At 41.0% G+C, this 27,106-nt stretch overlaps 1 protein-coding gene across 2 annotated transcripts; it reads right to left on the bottom strand.

The window, feature by feature from the left end:
- Window positions 1-1,152: 1,152 nt before the first annotated feature.
- Window positions 1,153-27,106, bottom strand: mical1 (microtubule associated monooxygenase, calponin and LIM domain containing 1). 2 transcript variants are annotated; one of them, XM_088292201.1, is made up of 24 exons: window positions 27,024-27,106; window positions 21,150-21,427; window positions 17,628-17,835; window positions 16,339-16,446; window positions 16,160-16,255; window positions 15,863-16,018; window positions 14,093-14,193; window positions 13,755-14,012; window positions 13,038-13,153; window positions 12,460-12,586; window positions 11,044-11,122; window positions 10,799-10,946; window positions 10,517-10,704; window positions 8,009-8,121; window positions 7,709-7,774; window positions 7,056-7,284; window positions 6,573-6,637; window positions 5,235-5,955; window positions 4,756-4,865; window positions 4,576-4,689; window positions 3,519-3,612; window positions 3,093-3,186; window positions 2,175-2,248; window positions 1,153-1,731 (listed from the first exon to the last, which is right to left on the bottom strand). In XM_088292201.1, the coding sequence occupies exons 2-24, from the start codon at window positions 21,405-21,407 to the stop codon at window positions 1,535-1,537; spliced, it is 3,720 nt and encodes a 1,239-aa protein (XP_088148327.1). In that variant the 5' UTR covers window positions 21,408-21,427; window positions 27,024-27,106; the 3' UTR covers window positions 1,153-1,534. The 2 variants fall into 2 exon arrangements, with proteins under 2 accessions (XP_088148327.1, XP_088148326.1); XM_088292200.1 differs by having other exon boundaries at window positions 26,861-27,074.

Genomic DNA, 27,106 nt, shown 5'->3' with positions numbered 1-27,106 from the left:
AGTATTTCGCATCATCAAACTCATTTAAATATTACTCAAAAAAAGAAAGAAGTGGGGGGGGGCACTTAAAATATGGTGCGTGAAATTGAAATTTAATTTTGTCAAGTGGTTTCACGAAATAATATCTGGATCCAGTAAAGAAGTACTCTACTTGAAAAACGCATTTTGTTCCAGATTTTTTTATTTCTTGTAGCCACACAATCCATTTAGATGGGAATTTGCGCCCCCTTGTGGACGCAGTCTGGAATGATTCGAGTAACAAGCGTACAGTTAGCGACTGTAAAGATTCAGATGAGCCAAAGATTTTTATTTTTTTATTTCCTTAATTCTGATTATTTTCAGCAGTTGCTTTATTCTTGTTTCTAATAAACCAGGACCGCCCGTTAGTTGAAATGTTTTAAATCCCTCTGAAATGTGTGGAGATTCTAAACTATTCCCCCAAAATTCTTAAGTGGATTCTTTTGAAGGTAGAATGGTTTGAATCAGTCAAGTTATACGTAGAAAATATGTGATCTCCCTATTAAATCTGGGTATTAAATTTAATGAAGATTACCAATTTTGGAACGTGGAAATGAATGAGGACCAAAGGTTGAAGTTTGAATGTGAAAGATGAACTTTTTTTTTGTTTCTCTTGAAATTTATTCAATTTGGAAAAATATGCCTTTTTGGTATGTGGAAAAAAAATAATCGGTTGATGAAAAGAACAAAGAAATGCTGTAATAAAAATTGTGTAAAAAGCTAGAAAATAAATATTGGTCATGTGCTATGCACACGCAAGCACACTGTTCACGACACATACCTGCGGCATTAGTAAAGTGAGGTTAAAAAATGTCAAGTCGGTCTTTAAATAAAACGGTGGACTGATGCACAAAAGTTGGCGGTTGGGGTCGGACGGTTGGAGAACTAAAACTACTAGAGGGAATCAAACTCTGAACCTCCCTCATGCCAAATGCAGTCGTGTCTCAAAAAGAAAATAGTATTTATTTTTAAATTAAACTTTTACTATGGATTTTATTTGACTGCAATACAATGGAAAGCCTTTTCACTTGATTTGAATGTGACCACTAAACAGCATTCTGAGCTGGATTTCGGGACGCCTCTGCCCAAACTGCAAAGCAATGTGATGAAATGCTGAGAATAAATCGGATCCAGTGACTGAAAATCCTTTTAATTTCACCCTCGCTTAAATTTTATTGACTGTACAAAGAAGTACCAAACCAAGTGTGTGGCTTATTTCTCACTCAATGAGTGAACAATAGAACAAGAAGCAAACACAACGTGAACCTTTTCAAAGCCTCGTCAACCTTCATCTGCAAGACTGTCCTCACATGGCGCTTTGTCGAGACGTGTTTACCAGACAAATCCAGGTCAGGTCCCTCGCTAGGCAATGATTATGCGCCGTTCGTGCTGCATCAACATCATAATCATCATCATCATGGCTGGAAGCCGCTTCATTCAGCTCTTCAGTGTCAAATCTTCTTTGGCTTTGCAGCGTTAGTGTTTCAAGTGTGAATGTGCTCATTTTTTTTTTTTGTTAGTTCCAGTGCACCTGACCTCCGCCTGCCTTGGAGTGGCGCTTGGTCTCCATGACGGAGAGGACCTCTCGCTCCTCTTGGATCTCCTTCAGCCTCTTCTCCTCCAGAAAAGACACCAGCGAGTCGCGCATGTCCACCACCTCGATCATCTGCTGCAGGACGCGATCCTCTTCTGCCTGTTGCTCAGATGTCTTGTCTGACATATGGAAGCCAAAATACAAGTTAACATGTCACTCAAAAATTACCTTTTCTTTTTTTTTGGGGGGGGAGGGACGAGGAAACTAATGTGTTGCCATTTCAGAACTGTTAATCAGATCCCAATCACTGTGCGTTACTGCATTGCGATGTCACATTGACCCGAGAGACACATCAACGTTGCTGAAATTCAAGTTAACTGCCACCAGCTTGCTCAAGTGAGCAATATGAGGCAAGTCAATCAATATGACAACATTCACTCATGCTACATGGAACTTCAAGTTGTTCATGGGAATGATGTTAAACTAGCAAATAAGCCTTCCATGAACACGTATTTCGTGGCCACAAAGAAGAAGATCGTTGGTACAATTGAGTACTTTTCGACCATGCTTGTGCCCTTCAATGACGGCTTACAGAACCACATAAGATAAGCAACATACGCACCACTCAAGTCCATGAACTTCCTCAGCTCCAATTCCAGCATGCTCTGTTTGTCTTCGAGCTCCAGTTGTCGCGACCTGGGACAAGAAACAAAAAACGAATCAATGAAATGTAGACGTGCACATCACATGAGGAATGCGCCACAGTTCTGGCAGGACCCAGCTAAGTCAAGTCATGTCAACGTCATTCATTGTCTAAGACAACAGATGTTACTGTTGGCACTTTACACATTGAACAAATCACTCCTCATACACTTCAGAAAACTCTCACCAGCAAGCACTTGCGCTCGACAAAGGAGGTGAGGAAAGACACCCTCTCTGATAATCGGGCTGTTTTTGAGCCGATGGTTCCCCTTCTCAATCGATGACGACGAAAGAGAGATTATTTTATGTTTCAAAAGATCATGCTACACAATTATCCTGTGGTTTGAGTCAGCATTCCCCGATAAGGTTTGGTGCAATTAACCTCCATGCCTAACATTGTAGAGCCACTGAGAGGAGCGCGCCAAGTTGCGCCTTGTGTTTCCTGGTTGGTGCTCTGTGTCCTCTTCTTTGTTTTTGTTTGAACACATTTGATCACGCATGAGTTCTGTCTAGGGAGACGAGAAGCTACATAGATTAGTGGTGGAACATAATCTTTCCTGATTATGAGAAAACAGCACACAAAGAAAAGAGTTTGTCCAACTGTGAAATGCCTGAATTGTATTTTATGTTCATCTGTGCGCTTTGCCACATAGACACAATCTCTTAAGATAAAGAAAAGTCCTCATGTGTGTACCAGGGTTTGAGGAGAAAACTCAAGCAGAACCTTGGCGCTGTAGGGCGAGCGCCTGTCTTGGTCGCTTGGTTTGAGATAGAGAGGGAGGGAGAGGAGGAATGAAAAGTTAATCGAAGGGGGGAGAGAACTAGGATTCACACTTACGCCACCATGAGGTCAGACTCCTCCGAGACCAAGGAATTCTTCTCGTGGACGAGCTGGATCCAATTATCGATCATGTCGTGGGAATTATCCATCTCTGGAAGTGTAAAAGATTTTGTAGGAGTGAATAAAGACGACATGCTGATTACACCGTCAAAGGAAGTTGGGGGTTGTGGACAGGTAGTTAAAAAAAAAAAATCACGAGGGGGGTTATTAGTCAGTCATAGTTGAAAATCTGCATTGCAGATAGGCCCTATCACTCAATCTTTGAAAAATAGCTGAAGCCTCCCACAAGCTTTAAATGCATTTTAGCGTAAATTGAACCACCCCAGATAAAAAATAAATAAATACATTAAAAAAAGAATAAAGTGTACCAAACATACATAAAAATGAATGAATAAAATGGTGGTGCTGGATTTGGATTCTTACGATTATCCTCTCGTAAACTTCGCTCAAGCGCGACACCTTTCTGTTCCAAATCCCGGAAGGTCACCTCAATCTCTTCTAGCCTTCTCTGGATTGACTGCCACAAACAAAAGGACAAAAAAATGGCGTGTCAATAAACTGGAATTTTTCACACCCAGTACCACCATCATGACACAAAAAGTAACGGAGTGGACCTAAACTGTCATCCAAAACAAGACAAATTTTTTATTTCGAAACAAATTTAATACTGTAACACTTTGAACATTAACACTGCACTTAAATAAATGACAATGTGTCAATTAAAATACATTGCACATAAATACCTAAATAAAATTTGTATCTCAATAAATGTTTATGTCATGACGGCCGGCTGCTTTCAAAATAGAAATCTGTTTATTGCCAGCCATTTTAGCGCATTTTGACTGATATTAAGACGCAGATAATATTGTGTTTTGTAACAATAAAAGCACATAACGTATGAAAAAATGAGGAGACTCTTCTTTCAAGAAGTTTGTTTCTAACTTGTTGCTTTCAGTAATCAAGTCAAACATGGGCTGGATTCCCTAAAAAAAAACACTGTTAGCTGGACCACAAAAAGGAGAAAATTAGCTTTTTGTGAAAAGAAAAATGCCAGAACTGTGAGTTGAAAACGAATGTTTTGCTTTTGTGACACTTCAAGCTATAAAAACAAAAACAAGACTGAGATTGATTTTTAAAAGCAAAACAAAAATCACTTATTTACGCCTTGAGAAATGATGACTTGTTGCATGGCTAAAGGTGGCCGTTTTACAAGGCTCGCCATTTACGACATGATCTACGTGATTCTTACTCACCATCGCAACACACACCCATGACCTACTGTAACACATCCTCGGTTTATATCACACACACCCATACTTCGCTCAAATGCGAGGTGCCTGAACTTGTTCGACTCAACTGTATTTAGGCAGTGATACTTTCGTATACCATTACAGGAAGCCTGCGAAGAACTCGCACGCATTTGAGACTCCTTGTGCTCGAATCAACAAGAACCTGACGGACAGGAGGGCGTCACACTCACCTGTGCTTGTCGGAGTCGCTGTAACTCGCTCATCTTGGCTCGCCGCTCTAGCGTCCTCATCTTCTTCACTTCCAACTTCTCCGCCTCTGCTGGGTTGGCTGGCAACGTCTGAAACTGTGATGTCATCATGGTCAGAGCGCATCGCAGCGTCAAGCGTGGCAGTTCACATGTGCTACTTGCCTTCTCGTCCAATAAGTTGATGTCATCTTGGTCCAACATCTCGTCCTCATCGTCCTCATCCCCGTCAAGGCCTTCTTCGGAGGCACTGTGAATGTCTTGGAAGGTCATTTCTGTGGCAGGAATAAGAAGTAAAACTAAGTTTGCTTGACCTGCCTAAAGTTTCCAATACAAGTTTCACGCAGCACCAGTGCTAAGTTTGCCTTAAGCAACACCTTCAGTGCGGCTTCACACTGGAAGAGAGCCAAACCACAGCTCATCAGATCATCAGATACCCATTTTCAAATGTCGGAGGTAAAAGTAAAAAGTCATCAGAAAAATACTAAAACGTAGTAGTACAAATGTACAAAGTAGTACAAAAAAACGTAAAAAAGGAAAGAAAAAAAAATCAAAGCAATTGCAAAGCATCGAGGTAGAGATTTTGCATATCAGAAATAATGTTTGCAACCTAGTCGAGAGCTCATCCCACGACCTTTACTCACCCACTTTCTCAGGCTGATGAACGCTGAGTCGCGTGTCTCTGCCGATCCTAGGTGAGGAAAGATTCCAGGGGGAGAACTTGGATCGCACTCTGGGCTGCCCAGCGGGCATTTCTTTCCTCCGGAAGCAGCGTCTGTTCCTCTTTTCGCGAATGTGACCGGCCGTACTGCCGCTCCAGTAGCCCTCCTCTTCTTGCCCGTCCTCTGCCTTGGGAGGACTTGCGCCCCGCGCCGTCACCGAGGATGAGGAGCAGGAGGAAGAGCCGCCGGGGGTCTCGGAGTCCGAGTCGGCGGTGAAGGTCAGGAGGCTGACCAGCTGATTTTTCTCCTCGTCGCTCAACTTCAGTTTGCGTAGCGACAACTTGGGCCGTGAGTCTGGAGGGACCTCAGGCGTCCCTCGCACAGCTTCCGGAGGTGGATTGTTCTTTGGACTTGAGGGGATTAAAACATGCACTGTGCGAGGCTTCACCGCTGGAGGAGTGGGCCGAGTGCCAGGGACGGTTTGCAGAGAGAGACGAGGTTTGGGTACAGGGGCCCCTTTGTCCGTATGCTCGACGCGCTCATGCCGGTCAGTGTCGGAGGGAGGTTCTTCTTTGGGGTCAGCTCGCCCGACTGAGGGTATCGATCCGGGTGGAAGGCTGTCTACTGTGTGCTCGTCCTCGTCAGACGGGGATGGCGTGTAACCCTCGCTAGAAAGGCCGTTCTCTTCGTTTTCTTGACTGTCCTATAAGGACAAAAGGCATTGAAAAGATATGTCCCACTGGACACAATACAAAGTTTTGGTCTCTTTAGTACGCCGCTACTTTTCTTAGATAGTTGTTTGGCTGATTTAAATATACAATGTGCAATTGTTCTTGTTTTATATTTAGTTTTCAAGTACACTTCAACTGTAAATGGCATCTTGAAGCCTCTTTTATGATGAATTGCTCACTATTAGATAAACTGTTGATTATCGTAAAGTGTCTTGAGTTCACTGCCACCATACAGTGCTTGCGTCTCAAGTCCCCTCTGACAAGTCAAAGCCCCCCCCCCCCAAAAAAAAACTTAAATTATGTTTGCAGTGGTGTACAATATGAGTGCATCTTGACAGTTATTTGACCTTCTCAATAATTAACTGGGATGACCAAAATATTAGGCCAGTTAGTGTATCAGTCAAGATTTTGCGAGTAAAAAGGACAACATTGAAGAATTTGAGGCCTTCCCCTTTAAGCAAGAGCACAACAAAATGACTTGTCAAGTGACTCAAGTAACAACAAGAGATGGACAATGCAAGCATTGCGTGGATCACAAGTGGCAGAAAGAAAACGGAGCACTTTGCGTCTGTTGTGTTGCGTCAACTACCTTACAAGACGATATTCCAACTATGTCTTCCAGATCTTCAGCGTGAAGCTCACAGTAAAATCTCCCTGAGGAGGATGACACACATGAACTGAGATGTCAAATACAGGCGCACAAGTGTGGAATAAATTGCCTAAAATGTGAAATGATGTCTTTTTTAAGTCTTATGGTCTTGAATGGGACATGAACAAAGTTACCCTAAAAACTTTTTACTGTACAAATGCAGTACAAAAAAACAAGACGCCAATCATTATTTTGTTAAAACGAAATCAAAAGGCCTAAAAAAAAGACAGAAAACTCACAAACTGTCGGTAACTATTAGTCGCTCCCTTTTATTGTTTAATTAAAGGAGAGACAAAATTAAATCAGAAGAAAAACGCCGACAATCACACTGCACAGCCAGAAAGTCAGATGTGGCTCAATGACGTCATATCCACTTTCTTTCTGATTTCACTGTCGACATATATACGTATTGGGACAAGTCACCTGTGTCCTGATGGAAGGTGTAGTCTCCCAGCCGCAGAGTGATGCCGCAGCGGTGGCACGTGAAGCAACTGCGATGGAAGAACTTGCCTTCGGCACTGATGCGTTCCAGTATGTAGACCCGGGCGCCACAGAAGTAGCACGCCTCGCTGTTGGCCTGTGACACGCAAGCCTGCCCAGGCTCGACAAGTGCTGGAGGTGGACTGAGATCTGGTGGGGTCAGGGGCGCCGCCTGAGATATGAGGACAGTGAGCGTTTGGGAAGATGTAGGGCAGACGTTTGCTTTTGTGATTTTTTTTCCAAAGGTTTTTTTCCACCTTTGGGGCCTAACACAATTGCGGACTTTGAAGTACTCGGCTGCCACAGGCTTCATGGCTTATCTTAATCAATGCCAGCGTTAAATTAACGATTAAATGCACTTTTTAGGTTATTATGTTGACATGTGTGTGCAATAGCAAACTAAGGGATAACACAATTTAACTCAAACAATCTGTCGTTTTTGTTCTTTTCTTTTTTAACCTCCTGTAAAGTTGTCATTTTAACAAGACAAGGATTCCAGACATATTTCGTCATAAGATTTTAAACAGAAATTTGTTTCTATTACATCTTTTAGTTTAGGAAATGCCCAAAAATGTGATTAGTGAATGAAAACTTACAAAGTCCTCCTCTCCCATGCTTGTCTTGTTTTCTCTTGTTTGCCCCTTCTCTGCTGCCAGCTTCTCCTGCGGATGAAATCGACTATCATGTTCAAACTATGAACATACACACGCATTCAGCGCTACACTGTTTCAATGACTAACTGAAAATGCATTCCCCTGAAATGTCCGAGCTTTCACTGCTCAGCAGACATGAGTCACCACACAGCTCAAGAATTTGGACTGGAGGTCGAGACTCGAGACAGGCAACATGCCAGCGTGTTTCATCTTCAACTGAATGGTGGCAGTGGGCGTGCGTACCTTTCGTCTTTGCAGAGAGTTGTGCTTAAGTCTGCTCAGGAAAAAGACGGCAGAGTGCGTCTGGTAGAGAGTCAGAGGCTTGGACGATGTCAGGAAGCCTGTGGGCTCTGGAACTGAAAGGCAGCAAGAAAAAGAGGAACACATGAGGCAAGCATTAATCATCATTTCACAACAGCTTCAAATGTTGGCCTGCTTGCAGCACTGCAACTGCACTGCACTCTCAGCTCATCAGTATGGAAATAAAAAATGTCATTCTACACAGAGGATAATGAATATATGACTGAATACAGTTGTCTGTCTACATTTTGCTGAAATTTCCAATCCTTAAAGTAGACATGTCCAGCTCCGGGTCCTCGAGTGCCGGGTTTCTGGACACCTCTGACTTCAGGGGTCCAAGCACTGAAACACCCAATAAGGCTAGCAGGGCTACCCTTTAGGCAACTCCCTGGCTCTTTGAAACACACAAGTAGACAAGGTGTAATTCTTCATTTTATGTTCAGTTCTTGAGTGAATGTCAAGTGAAAGAGGCATTAAATATCTTGAAGCCTCATTTTTGATGAACTGTCCACTATTTCACAAACTGATTATTGCAAAGTGAGCTCTTAAGTCCCCACCCCTACACAAAAACAAGGAAAAAAAACAAAAAACAAAAAACAAAACCATCAGATCTTGTAAAATGAAAAACTCCCACGTCGGTTCACTTGTGTCTGCAGGCACAAATGTATTTAAATGAAAGCCAAAAACAGCATGTTTGTTAAGATCTACATTTTAAAATATTCAATTAATGGTGAAAGCAAATTCGATTGTATATACTAACATTCAGCTGTTGGCCTACTTGAAGCACTGCATTCTCTCAGCTCATCACTACAGCACTAATGTGAATCATTCTATGCAGAATTAGGGTACGAAACGTGCTGCTGGAAAATAATGTTCTTGTCATGATGTCACAAACACCTGGCTCATCTTGACCGCAGCCCCTCGGTGGTCCCTCCGAACATATGAGACCACTTCACATCAAAACTCTTCCGCCACACTCAGACGAGGTTACCGGCAAACGAAAGCAGCCCGTTGCCTGATCGATCAATCCCGAGCAGAGCATCATAGAGGGCGTGTGAGCAGCGCACCCATCTGAGCTTAGTGACAGCTGGAAGAATTCACACACTCTTCACGCAGTGAAAATTCGTCCTCAGGGAGTGGGAAAAATAAATCCTAGCGTAGACTGTCATCCCATCAGAGCCAGACAGAAGAGCGCCACGGCAAACGCTGGGATGAGGCGAGCAGCAGTTGCAGCAGCAGTTGCAATAGCAGCACCAACAGCTGAACACTGGAGCTCAATGAATTATGGGAAATCAGCTCTTAAAGAGACAGTGTACCTACGGCGCACATTCCAGTGGGAGGACAATTTGATGAGCGTGTTTGCGAACGAGTTATGCAAGAGAGATGCTGCTGTCACCTCAAATGTTGCCCAGCTCAAGCAGCAGCTTTCACATGACTTATTTAACATCTGCATTTTTTATTCTTTTGTTCAAGACAAAATAAGGCTTGGCCACAAGAAAAAAAATTTTAATTGTTTTCCTTTCCAATAAAATTCTTATTAAAATTTATGTTGGTGTGGGTGATACTGATCTCACACTTTGTGCAAATAGACCTAAAATTTCTGGGAAATCTTTAAAAAAAAAAATAATTAAATAAAAAAAGGGAGGGTGTATTTTTAATCATCGCTTCAAAATGAGAAGACACCAAATTAATTATTTGACATTAGGTAGCAGTCAAACACTTGCTGTTTTATAATAATGGGTGACTCAAATAATGTAAAAATCCAATTAAAAATAAATGTTTGTTAAAAGTTTGTCAAATCCTATGTCCCATGTGGTGTCCGCATGCACCTGGTAGCCCCTTGAGGACGACAGGAGTAGCCCAGGGTCTGTTGTAAAAATAGCTCACTTGCAACATGAGCATAACGTTAGCATCAGCAATTCCAGCATGAGCCGGCCTGGTTTGTTTGAAAGACAAAAAAATATATACACATATATATATAAGAGGCCAAAGAGTTTTCTAGTATTAAATTACACTTGAGGGATTTTTTTGTAGATGTTAGAGAAATGGCACATGGTATTCAACTTCACTTTTGGTGAAGGATTCACATTTTATCAACTTAAAAAAAATAGTTATTGAGTTAAAAGTCCTTTAAAAGCTTGAATAATTTCTATGAGCAGTTCAGGAAGAAAATGAAGAGACTATATATTAATATATATAAATACGTTTAAACCATCAATATGTAAATACCATGAAATAAAACTTGGAATTTTGTCTAATACAAATCTTTTGATTGGAAAACCAAGTTATTTCCGTGTAAAACAAAAACAAAGGAATTGACCATGTCATTGCAATACATTTGAAAAAGACTACGCTTTTTTTCCTCTTGGAAAAATAAACTTTTTGGATTGCATTCTGTACACATGGCGACATTTTGTGGCTTTTGTTGGCAGATTCATATCCATAATTTACCTGGTGCGACCACAAAGGCGTTTTTGATTTGCGTGAGGTAGTGGACCAATAACAGTCTGTCAATCTTCCCGCAGTTGGCAAAGTCAGTGGTCGACATAACTGGCGGGATGCCGAGCTCCTTCTCCAAGATGCTGAAGGCCACTTGGTGATTGTGGATGCAATTGGAGGCTTTCAAGGAACTCATGTCGCTGCGGAATCGGTTAAGAAGAAGCATACTTACTCTCACCATCGGCTTCACTCCATTAGCATTGGCCTGTGTCTCATTTCGAGTGAGCGACTCACATCAGATGAGGTCGGAAATGATGGATCAAAGCACACAGAGCCAGCCCAGACCTCCACGAATTGGTGAAATCTTTCACATCCACATTGGTGTAACCGGCAGTGTGTTTCTGGCACCATTTCAACAACTCCTCAAATCCACTGAACGAATCTACAAGATACAAAAGAGAAGTCAGGATGCTACCTTTGTGTGCTTCAATTGATAGAGTCAAAGCATCTTTAAAGTCACTCAGCCAATGCTTGCCCACCTTGACGTGTGTAAGACGGTTTGTTATTCTGTTTCTTGCTTGACGGATTGGATTTATCAACGATGTAAAGGTGCTGCACCTAAATAGAGTGAGAATGTAATTAATATGCACATTTATAAAATCTGAGAAATTGATCATCTAAAAACATATATACATGCTGTATACTCGCATACACACACACGGACGCACACACACATCTGTTGGTAATGACTGCTTTTATCTGAACATATAAAACTGAAAAGGTAACAAAAGAAAGTTGCAATAAATACCATATATCGGCAGTTTACATGTTGAAGGCGTAGGAAGAAGTGCAAAACTCATCTACTCCTACCCCATATTCTCGATCAATTATGACTAATGTCATTTTAATACAGTAATAGGTTATTCGTATACAATATTGTTAAATAAAAATCCAAATAGCAAGCCCATCAATACACATGATGATACGATAAAACCCTTATATAGTTCTGTAGGAAGAAAAACAACTTCACTAAGGGAACCTTCAAGACCAAGTGAAATTTCAAACATCCAAAAAATAAGGTAATTCATAAATTCAATAAGAAACTAAATCAAGGTACAATTTCATCGTACACAGTAAGAAATCCAACCAAAAGAACATTTCCACAGTTTCATCAATTTATACATTGCTTACATATAGATTTGTAGATATATTAGTGCTGTCAAGTATGTATTTACATTTTTAACTAATTAAATGCAAAAAAGAAAATCCATAATTAGTTGAGATTAATGGCATTTTTCAACTACTATTTTTGTGACGCTTGTAACAGTTATGTACTAGAATAATATCCTGGAATTAATGTAAAATCACCAAACTTGTGTATTTCGATTCAAAGACTATTCTAATAGCACTCTTTGATCCTTGAATACCATCTAAATGAAGACATCTTCACAGGCATTTTCAGTCTCCAAATTTATAAATTTAGTTGTGCCCACAAGCATCACACTCCAGCAGTGTTGGTCTGCAAGGCCTAGTGGATACTAAAAGAATTTCCATCTGCTCCAGCTGCCAGACACACCGGATTCAAATGTGTCTAGAAATGATCCTTTGAATCAGGTGTGTGGCAGACGGGAGAGATGGAAAACATGCAGGACACTGCCCCTCGAAGACTGGAGTTTGACACCACTGGTCTACGGCATAGGTGTCAAATTCTTTTTTGCATGTTTTCCATCTCTCTCTTGCTGCAACACACCCGATTCAAATGATGAGCTGGCAACAGGGAGAGATGGAAAACATGCAGGAAAGCGGCACTACTGCACCATAGTTTGACACCTGTGGTCTACAGTTGGAGACCGTTTGTCCAGAAAGACTTTATGTACTGTAAAAAGCAACATTTAAAGCGATGGCAATCTCTAAATGGGGCAGGAAAAAAAACAAGATGAGATGACGTGGCTGACCTGGCTAGTCTGGATGGAGGCGAGGTTGACTCTGACATAGCGCGTTTTGGGGTCGATGCTATAGGCGGCGTAGTTTTTGCCGGTGTTTTCTGGTGTGGTCTGGGACAGGGCCTGGTAGATGCTTTCTCTAAATATTTTAGAGAAGCAGAAGCAGATGTCAAGAAGATAACTGTAGATTAGATGAAATGTGGGCTGATGCAACACTAACTTTACGCCACATTTCCTCTATGAAGAAAACATGTACAACATATACAAGAAGCCTTGATGTTAGAAATGGTTGGAGGAATCAAGGGAACCAGCTTTTATCATTACAAAGACTTATTTTTTTAACCTGCAATGAAAAAACGACAAAAAAAAAGTTGAAAGTGCAACTTCCAAAGACTTGAGTTCAATTGCAAAAGCAGACATCTCAATTTTATGTGAACTGAGTTTAAAAAAAATATCTGGTTCCAGGTTGAAGATTAATAATTCGGGAAAAAAAATCGTCTTCAAAAAAGGCTCTGGATGTTATGTTATCAGAATATTTTTAAAGTTTCCTCTCTCTCGGACTGTTTCAGGCAGTTTTACTTCCCACTCACCGCTCAGCGAGGACTTTGAGATGAGGCACCCCTGTTCCCCAACTCCTCACCATCCACGCCGTGTCGAAAGCTGCCAGAAATCCCCGAGCGATGCCCGTCCCGAGGGGCCAGAATGGCTGCCGAGGACAATGCAAATTAGTCGCAACCAAATGTGACACACATCAACATCCGCCCACTTTTATTCTGCTTATACTTTATATTATATTTTGAGTTGATCCCATTTGATGAGAGGCAAAAAGCACCCGGGGATGATTACCTATCAATCACAAGACTAACACAGACACAGACAGCCATTTGTGTGCATAAGCAATATCGACAAGGCAATAAAAGACGAGGCAATTTTTGAAATGCCACAAAAAAAAAAGTAATGTGTGATGGAATCTCGACTCTGTGAGTGAATTTTGGAGCTTCTGATGACCGAAAGGCAAACTTGTTTGCCAATCACAATCCGGAGACAAAAATATTTTCTTTCAAGTCATTTTTTTGTGTATTGCAGGCATGAAAACGGGTCAGGGATGAAAAAGGTGTGAAGTTTACGACCCCCTCTAGGAGGCATGGTCCCCCCAAAGAAAATCTTAAAGAAGGGCCGTTGTTTGGACAGCGCTAGCCTCATGTGAGTAGGTGCAATGAAAATCATGTCAAGTGCTACCAATAAGGGTTAGCGTGCACACAGATGTCATTGAATCAAACAATTGTGAAGCGCAAAGTCGCACCCACCTCGACAAGGCAATCTCCAACAAGAGCCATCAACAGCTTATTGCCTCTGCGTTCTCTAATGAGTGAGGCGTTCTCGGCTCGCTGCATGCACGTGAAGTCAAAGACGGCCACGTCCGGCTGGCTGGCATGGTTCTGAGCGAACTGAAGCTCGGGCAGTCGGCCCCCCGTGGAGAAGTAGGCGGCGTCGTGGGCGTAGCGGTGCAGCGCCTCCTGATCAATGTTGGCCGGTGCCAACAAATCCTCCGCTTCGTTGAAGTCCTGGTCAACAGAATGACAAGTTGGAGGACACATTTGTGTTGCCAGCTGGCTCCTCTTTGTGACAGATGTGTTGTTCGCACCTGCTTGATGACACCCATCTTCAGCAGACTCATCTTTTTGGCGGTCATGACAAAGTAGTGGGTGTCGTCTTTGTAATATACGATGTTCTCCAAATCAATACCTGGACGGTAGGAGGGCAGAGAGAGTGAGGGAGCGGGAGAGGGGGGGGAGGAAAAGAACAACACCTGTCCAATAGCTAGCAGGTTTTAAGGGATCCCGCACTCCCGCGAGCAAGGTGAGGGTAAGCGGTTTGGAAAATGGATGGATGGATGATTTGTTTAAAAGTTGCCTCGCGGATAAAATGAGAGCTGCGACCAGAAATGCATGTTGTCACATTGACCAACAACTTTGCTCACATTTCCACTTTACTCTTTCAACACAACCTGTCTTTATGTCATGACTTGAGGTTTCTTGTCGAACTAAAAAAAAAAAAAAAAACCTCTGTTAATGAGCAGTGGTCGGAAAACATATGTGGTGTCAGATTTGGGTGGAGGTGTGGAATCTTTACTCATGATAAATGTCGAAGTAAGAAGAAAACAGTACTGGTACTTTTTTTAAATTTCATGCGTATACTGTAAGGTGCAGGTAAAATTTAATTTTAATTTTAACAATTAAAAATTTCATTGTGCAGCCATATTTCAAGACCGATTATATACACGTGATTTTCCTTATTGAGCGGGCTTGGTTGCATTTACCTCAAGCTCCAAATGACCCGCAATGGCCCTGCACTGAGCCAGTGACGTCACAAGCCAAGTAACAGACCCACAATGTGATTACCGCCTCATGCATTGATGAAGACAGCAAGTACCCACAAAGGTTGCGGTGACCAGCGTCACTTCATATGGGTATGGTGGCAATTTGCTTCAGTATGGCACAAAGACAGAATCCAACCCAAACCAGGGCACTCATCCTCGATCAATTATGAGGGACCAACCCAGGTGGCTACATTCCCTGCCTCCTAAGTCATGGACAGAGGATATCTAAAAATCCCTCCGTAGCGACCGCCACTAATGAGTTTTTTATTTTTTGTTCTTTGGAACAACCACACTGTGTTAGGGGTGTAGAAAACACGTTAGCTTTCCGTAACATTTAGCAGCGCTGTTGTTTATGTGGATCCTGTGATCGTGGCGTGTTCGCCTCATAGATGCATCTTTGTACCTCGATAATGACATTAGAATTGGCTCTGCGCTCCATGACTTCCATGACGAGCAGCTGCCCCAGGCTATCACCTCAGAGAAAATAGAATGCATCTCTGTTACGAATTAATATTTGCAGGAACATTAAAAAAAAAAAAAAAAAAAAGACCATTACATACTGGGTGCAGATGGCTGAGCTGAAGGTCCAGCTTGGGCATGTTCCCTTTGTGTCACCGCAGTGTTTCTTTCTGTCGCACAATCTGCTTTTAGTCTTTTCATTGCATTATTGGCTTTTGATGCGCTTAATAATCCCATCATCTTTTACCGAGGGTGCAAAGGTGTTGATACTGTCATTATGCTTTATGACTTTGTTAAAAGTCAGTTTTGTCAGTTTAAGTAATACCATGTTTTTAAATCAATGAATAATTGAGTTTATAGATTGTGATTTTAACATCAATCAAAAATAATTCCATTTATCCACCCATTTTCAGAACCGCATATCCTCACAAGGGTCACGGGCGTGCTGGAGCCTACCCCAGCTGTCTTGGGGCGGTAGGCGGGTACACTCTGATATGGTTGCCAGCCAACCGCACAATAACTGTCCCCCCCCTCCCCATATTTGCTATCGTCATCTGTTCACATGTGTTCTCATACCAGTCTCTGTCAGCAGGTCTTGGAAGAACTTCTGGTTGTAGATGCGGGCCACGCCGCTAATCTCTGCCACTTGGGCCTCTGCTGCAGTGTTCCTGTTGACGAAGTTGGCCGTGATGCCGATGGCTAGCTTGCCTCTCAGCTCCTTGTGCTTAAAGCCTGGCAAGCAGAATGGCAGTGATGAACATGTTGAACTTGTAGAAGGATAATAACAAGGACATATTTGAGTAGTGGCGTGAGATTGTCAGATTGAAGCCGGTGGCGGACCCCCTTGCGACAGCAGTGTGTCGTTTGTCTCACCCTCTGGGACGAACCTGCCTCCGCCGGCAGAAATGAAAACATCAAACTGGAAGGTTGACGCGGGGTGAGTCTCAGGCAGCACCTTGGCTGTCCAACCTGTCAAATACCAAAAATAGCAGTGCTTCAACACAGCAGATGCTGCACTGAATGAGTCAACAACAAAAAGGTCTGTGGGGTACCTTTCTCTCCTGAGGGCTCAAGCAGACGCTGGAACTCCACACCGGTGTGAACCTCCACCCCAAGGAGAAGCGACACTTTTAAAAGAATTAACTGCAGCTGACGAATGCCTAAAACCCAAAAGGTAAATTCATTCAAGACGGTCGTAACACCTCAAGTTAAATCAGCCCCATCCAAACGACGGCCCATGGCACATTCTGTCCATTGTTTGGTAACCCATGGCTAATACTTGGACTAAAATTCACAGTTGACACAATCGGTGGTATTTGGTTGGGAAGGCAGGAAAACATTTTTTTTGGGTCCATATTTGTGCAGCTCCATATCTCAGCAATACTTTAAGTTTATTACTGTAACTATCAAATCAAAGTCTTTTGTCACATCTGTGGGTTTACACTTATTCCTGTTACCCTAAGATATGATTTCCTCAGTAAAATTTGGTATATTCCAAAAGCAACACGGTCCGCATGAATTTGCAATCAATCAGGTTCTCTGTATGCCATGGGAAGACCAAAAGTTCACCTTTTTTGTATGCTCAATTCCCAGCTAAAGTCTCCTGATATCGATGTTTGTTTTTTTTAATGTTAGATTTATTTATTCATCTGCAATTAGCTGGCAAACAGTTCAGGGTGTCCCCCGCCTACTCCAGATAGCTAGAATAGGCTCCAGCACCCTTGTGAGGAGAAGCGGTACAGATAATGGATGGATGTATTTATTCATTCATTCATTTATTTAGAAACAAAATTAATTACTGTCAACATGCTTTTAGCATTAATGTCATGTGGCTATATTTCATGTGTGCTAATTCTATACTACAAATTAACTTCTGTTATGTTCAGTCCTGTTTCTCAAATGAGGAGTTTCGGTCTGCCAAACAGTCACATAAAAATATTAAATTGCCAGAAATGGGCCAAAACGCATTTTGAGTAGTTCAATATAGAGCAGCAGTTGGGTTGGTCGTCAGAGCAGAGGCTTGGTCAGGAGCTGTGGTAGAGGCTTGCAGTACAAGCTTTGTTGGATGGTTTGTAGAGCTGGACCTGGATGATCAGTTACTCATGAAGCTGTAAATTCACACTCATCAGATGTGGATGGATTGTGCGGCCATTTTTTTTCCCCCAATAAAATGTAATTTGCACTGATGCATTCATGTCTAATTTAGCATGTGGTACACTGTATAATTTTATAAACATTACAACTTACCCTAAATTGGAGAAACTAAAAGGACTACAACTGAGCCCCGTTAGAATTGCCCCCGGTGTCCCCTAGAATCAATTGCGTGTCATCCGTCACTCACTGATGTGATCCAGTGAGCCGGTGCAGAATTTTCCGTAGAACTTCTTGGCGCCAAGGCCACGAAGGTCACAGATGGTGAAGGGCCACAGATGGAGAACGTTGTTCCTGGAGAAAGTCTCTCGCTTCTCCAGCACCACCACTTGAGCCCCCAGCAGCGACAGTTCGATGGCCGTCCTCAGCCCGCACGGCCCGGCGCCCAGGATCAGACACTGCACAGGAGGAACAAATACACCAACAGACCGGACAGTTAGGCGGCTCCCAATCCAAGCAGATGTTGACCTGCAGCCTAAGCTTTCCAAAACGGGTGGCAAACACCAAAGTTACATTTTGTAAATATCTGGTTTATTCCCTTTAATAATCAAGTAAAGCAAGAGAAATGTCTAAAAGGGAGTGGATAATCTAACCAATCTTCTGTGTGTTACGCCACAGCGGACCAACCTTTGAGGGAAATTGCATTCATGTCAACCCTCTTCAATGCCCATTAAGAAGCAATTTTTACAGGTATGTTGTATATGTTTATGAGGTTCATACTAATGCTTAGAGTGCATTATTAGTGTATATGTTTGTTTGCTAACTAAATTTTCTCTATTGAATTCTATCCACGTCCATCCTCTGGCTAGGTATTGAATCGGTTTTCCAAAATTGATTTGATCCGATTCACAAGAGCCCGATTCACTTTCATTCATTTTGAATTCATTTAAGGTTTTCAACTATTTTACTTTCATATCCCTTTAATGGCCATTGATCTGTTTGGCACACTACCTTGTAACAATAATGTTTTAAATTGAAGACATGCTTGCAAATATTCTCTGCATGGTAAATTATTATTAAACTCTAACATTATTATTAGAACAATCATTCAAGTGCAAGCCTTTCAAGAAAGGCTATGCGCAAGACAAGTGATCAGCGAGTCAACATGGACACGTTGGCCTTGTTCCAGTGTTACCAGGTGATTCAGAGACAGAAAGACTCTCTGACGGGTGGGGGACAAAAAGGTTATTGACCCGGATTGGATGGCGAGCCAGAAGAAAGAAAGGCACAGGGAGGAGAAGAGCAAGCCAGCCTACAAGCCAGCCTAGGATCAGGGAACAGGCAGACATTGACCCATTCCAAATTCCAGAAGAAAAAAATATTTGACCTCCTGAACGAAGTGAAGAATTTCACTAACTTCAAATCAATCTTTACGGATGAGAGGATCGCACACTTTGTGTACCGCATCAATCTCCATTCTTCCCAAGAATTGGGAGAGCCAATCAACACAAACATCGCAGCGATGTAACGCTTTGTAGCGATGCTCCTGTTCATTGGAATTTCAGTCATTGATGACTACTGAGCCATGGGATCACATTGTGACAACTCGGGACATTTGCCAGTCCACAGTGATGTCAGAGGCCAGTGTCTGTTCTGTGCAAAGAATTGGAGCAGATGGAATTGTGAGAAATGGAACATTTTCCTCTGTCTGAAAACAAGCAATTCATGCTTTATGGCTTACCAAAAGAAGGACATCTGATGTTGTTTGAAGCCTAACGCAGTGTTCATGGTGTTGACATTTTATGACAAATTCATTTACCTATTTATTGTTTGTGGCCAACTGAGCATGTGGTTGGATGTGGAAATTCATTTTGAAATTGCCAATAATACTCAAAACACAATATTCCCTATACTTCAGCATATTTTGTACCCAAAACAATTTTTCTCAGTTTGACTGATTTAAGCGCTTCCACTATATGGTTTTGATTTTGTTGCGGAGTGGTGAGAAGTTACACACATTTATGGGGAAAAAGACATATTAAAAGGATTGATTTGTGGTTTTATGAATTGCTTTCGGGCTATGAAAAAGAAAAGCGATTCGATTTGTTAACGCTGGAACTCCCACTGCTGTCATTTTGACAGTTCTCAAGCTTCATGTGTTATTACTCTGTTTACATAGATAAAACATGTTCCTGGCCCTTTAACTTTTGTTGTCTGTATCTATATTGTTCTCATGCTCCAAATTTATTGGATAAAAAACTAAAACATTTATGAGTCCTTATTCCTGCGCCGGGTTTCCATAGTCACCACTTTTCAGCAGCGACATTGATTTTTGAGAAAAGTAATAATGGTCAAAAACGGTGGACTGGTGGTCCCAGTAGATGAGATTACCATACATAATTTACGTTAAAAAAAAAAAAAAAGTTTTTTTTTGCAACATTCAACTTCCATTAGGCTTTGCAGCTTGTACCAGCATGAAGGCAATATTGTGGCCCAAAAAAGTTTTGGCGACAATTGTTTGGTGCATTATAAATTGAAACCACAATTACACACGAGTTGCACTAATCCTATGAAACCATCTATAACTACAAAAAGAAACAAGTTTCACTCTTCTTTGGCACCAAGCTTTTTTTTTTAACGTAGAAGGTAGTGATATCAGAAGAGTAAATTTGAAAAATTCACTGTGCTAAAGAAAACTAAAATAAACACTTTAACCTTAATATAAAATGTTTTTTTTCTTCACTGATAAGGGTAATTAATAGTAGTAAATTGGTCTACACTATGAATGGAAAAGGGAGAAAATATTTAAATATTAGGAGGAACATATTTTTGTTAGTGCTATACTGGAGTATATCGCAACAAACTTAATTATGTGTTTTATTGCGATGCGATGCCAATAAGGACTTGTGGCAAATCACTCACTCCGTTCGCGACAAAGTGTGAGCTCTTTCTGCTTCAATGTCAAACACGGCATGCATACAACGTTTTTGTCGTTAAAAACGTGAGTTCACTGCTTCATTAATCCATACTAGACGCTACAATATGTTAATATAGCAAAAATGACATTTTGTTAGTGTTAAGTTACATCAAACCAGCTAGCTTCCCTGTGTCAGAAATTAAATGAGGCATCAGCCACAGTGTGCTTCCTTTCTTCATGATCGAGCATCGCTGTTGTGCTGCCATGAAAGGGAGGTAAGCACCGTAAGTATTTGTGAGTGAAATGTGCCAGAACTTCAGGAATCTGTTGCTAACACCAAATAGCCATGACACCCCACGCCATTATCGACAATGCTTCTGTTTATATCGCGGATGAGTCGGATACTGCTCCTACGCATGTGCGCCCTAGACAGGCATACAGACAGCAGGAAAAGCGCAAGAGGAGGCAGTGTCAAGAGAAAAGCAATGTGCCAAATAAATATAGAAATAAACGACTCGTCTACTATTTGAATCAATTGTGGACGATCGTGATCGTCGACTAATCATGGCAGCCCTACTTTGAACGCATCCGCTTTTTTACGCACCTTCTCATTCCCAAAATTAGTGCATCCAGACTTGCACGAGCCAGCAGGCTAATACAAAACTTCTGCAGGGATTTTCTAATTCACTCTGCTCCTGAAGCCAGGTCGGCATGGCAAAAGTGAATCTGTTCTTAATTGCCTTCCCTGGATGAACCAAACTTTGCAATTTTGAACACTTCTAGAATGTTCCATCCCTATTTGTGAACTGTTCACACTATTTACTATACGTAAAAGTTCTCAAATCTTAGCAGTACCTTATTTTTGGTGCATGCTTTCCTTTGCTGGTAGTCAGGGTGAGACGCCCTCTTATCCAGCTTAGTCCACAAGGCTTTGGCCCGCCAGTAGTTGAGCCGCTCTTTCAGCTTGCTGTAGAAGTTCCGGAAATCCTTCAGATTGACGTCCAGCTGCTGGCAGAGCTCGTTGAAGTGCCGCTGGACATCCTTGCAGTCTTGCGCTTGGACGAAACGGTCAAAGGCCGCGTGTGATGGGTTGACGGGGTTTTGCTTTGCCATGGTGGACGAGAGCCGCCGCGCTGCAGAGGAACAGAGGTTCAAGTTCAGGTTGGATAACTACCTGCCTGCAGTTGTTCATCATCAAAAGACCTCGTTGCTGTTCGCAGCTTGACTTTTATATGGTCCTCCACCTCCTGTGTGACGGGAAGTCCCCCACTCACGCATTGCTCCTAATGATAGGCCTGATGATTAAACACTGCGCATGTTAGCTGACGCATTAACAACTTCCTCCTTGTTGTTTTGTTTTTTTTTGGTGAACTTCACATCCGTGTTTAAGGGTCATGCTTGTGGTATAGCCTCAGGTGACTAGCTTGTTGCTTTCAGTTTGGAAGAGTGTAACTTTTTCCACGTTTAAGAGTACCGCAGAATTTTCTACATTTCGTCTTAAATTTATAACATAATCACAAAAGGGATTGAACTATTGATTAACGGACAACGAATCACTTACCAATTGAATCAACATCTATTCCATTTATCATTTAGAGAGCATGTTTAAATTGATTAACTTGAACAAAGCATTGGAATTTAAGCCTCTCAAAAAGAAATATTCTTGGATTTCTGTAGTCCTTCAGGAAAGCAGACTGATTTTCTATGTGGTCATAAAAATCAGATGTTTGGAAATGTCGGCCTTTAGTTTGGAAAACAGCATTCAACAATTTTGCCCATTTTGTGGCAAACGTTATGGCCTAAACCAGCAACGGCTTCATAATTGTATATAAAATCTCAGTTTGAAATAATGGCCTGTATTAAAATCAAGAAGTTAAATAATTTTTATTTGAATTAATTGATTAATTGGGAAAAAAAGACATACATACTCGATTGTTGAAAGTTATAGTTGCGAGAGTATAGACATAAATACTATAGTGCCATTGACAGGTGCCCTGCTTGCCATTATTTTGTCTTAGTGCAATAATAACTAATATTATGTACAGCTCACATGTGAATAAAACAACTATAAATACGTTGGAAACAGCTAATAAAAACAGGAAGATTAGATAGAAAATGGAACACAAGAATGAAGCAAAGTTTTACACAAAAGGTACGAAAGTTAGTGCCACACTGAAAATACGAAAAAAAACAACTGCATTTAATAAAAATAGTACTAGTAAGTCAGAATTTAACAAGTCAAAACTCTGACATTGAACAATGTCTTCTCATTGTTGACTTTAAGGTGGTTATTATTAGCACATGCTAATCTTTAGAATCAATATTCCAAACAATAAGACGTGTCTGTGGCTTAATCAACACTATGCTGAACCTGCCGTTCGTGTTATTTCTTGGAAGTGACACTCCCGTCAAGTAACCAAGGCAATGCTTCTGAAAGATAACGTAAGCTCTACTCTGCTACGTCTGCTTGGCCTCCACCTGTGCCAGAGAGCCACAATTACACAGCAAGCAAACGTGCACGTTCACGTGAAGGCTGACTGAACATTTACGTTAATGCATTCACGTTTGATGACATCACTGGAACACAACAACAAGTCAAAGAATCCAGCCACATGCCACCCGTGCCGTAACTGAAATGAATGAGATGAATTCAGTCTGAAGTGTGCGTTTGTTTTGAAATGTGCCCTGCGATTGGATGGAACCCAATCCAGGGTGTACCACATTTCTTGCCCAAAGTCACCTCGGACAGAGGTGTCAAATAGCTTTTTGTAGTTAGTTTCCTTCAGAGGTTGTTACCATAGAAATATAAAGCAGCTCTGAATAAAGCTTTGGGACCAACAAATTTGAAATAAATAAATAAATTTTAAAAAAGGCTTTTGGGGTGTTTTGGGCACTTTTAATTTTATTAAATAGTAAATTGAGAAAAATAATATTGAGTTTTAAAATGATTTCATTTCATTTCACAGCGGTCTTGTCATCACCGATGAGACATGGACACAATTGTCATCTTTTTGCTTCCAGGGACCACCATAATGGATATGAAATTAAACCAACATGTGCTTCAACTATAGACTTCTAACTTTAATTTATACACAACACGGTTTTCACTTCAGAAGTCAAGGAAACCAAGATAGCTCAACTACTTTTCAGTTTAGTAGTAAAAATAAATAAATAAATAAAGAAGTGGGGGGGGGGTTGGTCACAATAAGAGGTCAAGTGGCGTATGAAAATATATGGGTACATTTAAAAGGGTAACAGTGATATGAAATAAAATATATTTTAAATAATAGGAAAACTACGTCTGTGAAAATAAAAAACTTACTATCTGGTAATGTGACTTTCACAACACTTCCAAACTTTGTGTATTTAAAATGTTTGGATGCAATCTGACTCATGCTGTGTTGACTTTGGATATCCATAAACTGTATTTGTCTCACCTTATCAAACAAGATCATAGAGCAGGACTTTTGTGCCTCTGTATTTTATTTCTTTTTAATTACTCTGAATTCGAAGGCGTTTGTGAAATGTGTGTCACATGTACCTTCATTTCTTTACTCTTTGAAAACACGTTCTGCAACTTTTCCCATCATGGACACAAGGGCGGTTTTACTTGATGGCGCTATTCCAATCTGTCCCTCCAGTGATTCAACATACGATAACCCATAAAAACGCATGAGGCTTCCTCATTGCGTTGCACTTTGTCCTGCCTAAGGCAGTAAACCAGCCTAGACATGGCACTAAAGTAAGTGCTGGCCACCTTTGCCCTGCCGCCATTAATTAAGGTCACCTCAAGGGAATCAGACTCTAGACGTTGGAAGTTTTTTGAAAGCCTGCCAAAAGCTAAAAATACTTCCAAATGATCACTACAGTCTTTTTTTTTTTAATCTAACGCTTCAGGAATATATAAACATCCTCTTTTTAGTGTGATGCTAAAAATACAAAGATCACATCCCCACGCAATGTGATGTTTCCAAATATAGTTGTGAATGATGAATAAACGTTTCGCTGCACACAGTCATGCCCAGACTAACAGCATTTGACTGTGCTAGTTTTCAGAAAAGCCATGTGGATATACCTTAAAGTTGTGGCTTTGACCCACTTTGTCGTGACGTCGGCTGGCTACAGCCTGGCAGGAGGCTTAACTAGGCAGACGCATGGGCAAGTCACTTCAACATCCTGTGCTACCTTCCTTTTTGTTTTGTATGTTTAATCAGTGAAGAACATTTCACAATAACAGGAACAATAAATTCTATACAAGAAGACAATCTCAATGAGTTCACAATCAACATGTATTTAATAACATAACTAAAAGCTACATTTAAATAAAATTGCAATATATTCAGCAGAAATTCGGATTACGGTACTTAATGTAGTGGTTTGCAAACATTTTTTCCCACCAAGAACTCCTTAAATAAAAATTTATATGAATTCTAAAAGATTAAATGCCAGCGTACTGTCCTGAAAGGTCAAATGCAACAAAATTGTACTTTATATGTTTAAAAACAAGTTTAAGACACTGTTACACAAGCACAATTTGAACATTTAAAATCAGTTATTCTTTTGCGTGGCCCTTGTACCACTTATGGTACTCATACCACACTTTGAGAACTACTGACTGCAATGTGTGTGTCAACGTGTGAAAATTGTTAAAGACATGCTTTGGAACAAGTTTAGCTCAGACCAATAGCATGAAAAAATGCAGGCATAATAGTCTGGATGAATATGAAACAGTTTCGTTGTTAATAAACAATACATTCTACTGGCCAGCAGTCGTAATTGTGAAGGCCCAAGGCAGATTACACTAACATGGCAATGCACAGAAGCTGATGGACGGTTGGGCAATAAACAAACAATTTTATGGAACAAATATTACAATTTAGATCAGTGCATTTTCTATTTTTGACCAGCATTGCATCAATTTTCTATTCTGCTTGTCGTTTGCGTGGCTCTCAAAATCTTAAATCCCAAAACTTGGGGGTTTGCAAAATTATTTGCAAGATCCGGTGCATACACTAGTCAGACCACAGTTGCTTGTGGTTTTAAAGGTGTGTCATCTTTGCCGCTCACAATGAATACAACGTTTTGCTCTTGTGCTCACATTGCACATGCAATGCACTTCCATTCAATTGTTTATCTCAAACTCAACGTTCATAAAAGATAGCTAGAAATAAGATAAGAAAATCAAGATATACAGTGAAAACAACTTAAGATGAACTTTAAAGAGGAAGGCAAAAGTTGGAAAGCAATAATTCAGAATCGTATGTGCCAACATTACTTAAAAGATGGTAACCTGATGAATAGTGCGTTCAGCGAGCAGCCATCAGGAGAACAAAGAAATGGGGAGGAGTTGGCGCCAGCGCCAAATTATACAATTTAAATCAATAATACGATACTTTATTTATATAACGCATTTCACAACAGCTGGAGATGTGACAAAGCGCTTTCCATCTGGTGTAATAGAAATTAGAGGGAAATCAGAACACAAATTAAGACACGTAAAAAATAGATACCAGAAGAACAGTAAAAACAGCGTGAACATGTAGTTTTTTTTACATAGTAAATTAGTGATAGAACATGAGTTTGATGTTGTGTGCAATGGTAAATTATAAAAAATAAGAAATGACAAACATGAACAAAGCAGTGTTTACTAACGCAAAACTAAGGCAATGGTTTTTTTGGATGTCCTAAAAAGTAGTGATTTTACAGATGTGAGTTTGTCCAAGAGCAACAATATGGAGCTTGGTCTTGCGAAAATATTTTGTAATTTATGGTTGCTATTTTTCAAAAGGTCATAATTGTTCAATACCAAAAGGATTTTGGTATTGTTTCCCAAATTACTTCTGCCACCTGGTTCTGAGTTTGGTCATGTGATTTTTGCAAGCTGAGCCATGATTGGTCAGTACCTGAGTGATGAGCAACTGTGATGTCATTTTACGTCGATAGCATGTGCCAAAATTGCTGCCCTGAGATTAATTTAAACGGGTCTATTTTGCTGCTTAATTAATATGACACGGAGTATTATCAGAATATATATATATATATATATATATATATATATATATTATAGCATGGAAAATAGTGGGGGCATAAAGAAGATTTTATTATTAAAGAACATTTTTAACTGGATTACCCCTTTAAATTATGTGTATGAGGGCTGAATGAGAGAGAGAAAAATATTTCGTAATAACTGTACAAACTGAAGAAAAAAAACCCCATTTTGGGAAAGATTTTCATCCAAAATGAATAGAAAAAAATCCAATGGGGCGACGGGCTGGATCTGGAGTTTGACACCAACGCGTCACAGGCATCCATAAAACAAATCAACGCGGGGATCTTGTTACTGTCATTGAATCCAAGTTAAAAAAAAACGTATTCCAACGCAACATCAAGCCATTCATTTGACAACTGGAGAGAAGAACACCACAGAAAACCTCATTGACAACACAAGGCTTACGTCATAAGGTTAGGTCACAAAAGAAAGTTGAGGGGACAATAAAGAAACGTCTACTACACAAAGCAGCCACACGCAGTGGGTCCGAAAACATCTAAAAAGCGCGTCAACTTACTTTCTTCTCACGCAGCCTCTTATGGAAAGCAGGAGAAAAGAAAACCCCTTATGTACCCGTCCAACTCAATCCTGCTCGTCGCGTACATGCTTTGTTAGTTTTGTGCTCTTTTTTCCCTGTTGCTTTCTCTTCGCTGACAGGTGACGAACGTGCGCGAGCTCACCTGAGTCGCTCGCTCGCGTGGCCACGCGCTAATGTGCACGCCGCCGCTCACTTCCGGAACTTTGTGGAGGCGCGCGCCCGCCC

This window comes from Idiotropiscis lumnitzeri, chromosome 3 (assembly GCF_059441095.1).
Source record: "Idiotropiscis lumnitzeri isolate Australia: NSW breed Sydney's pygmy pipehorse chromosome 3, RoL_Ilum_1.0, whole genome shotgun sequence".
In the NCBI taxonomy this organism is placed as follows: Eukaryota; Metazoa; Chordata; class Actinopteri; order Syngnathiformes; family Syngnathidae; genus Idiotropiscis; species Idiotropiscis lumnitzeri.
This window is presented reverse-complemented; position numbering and strand designations above follow the sequence as displayed.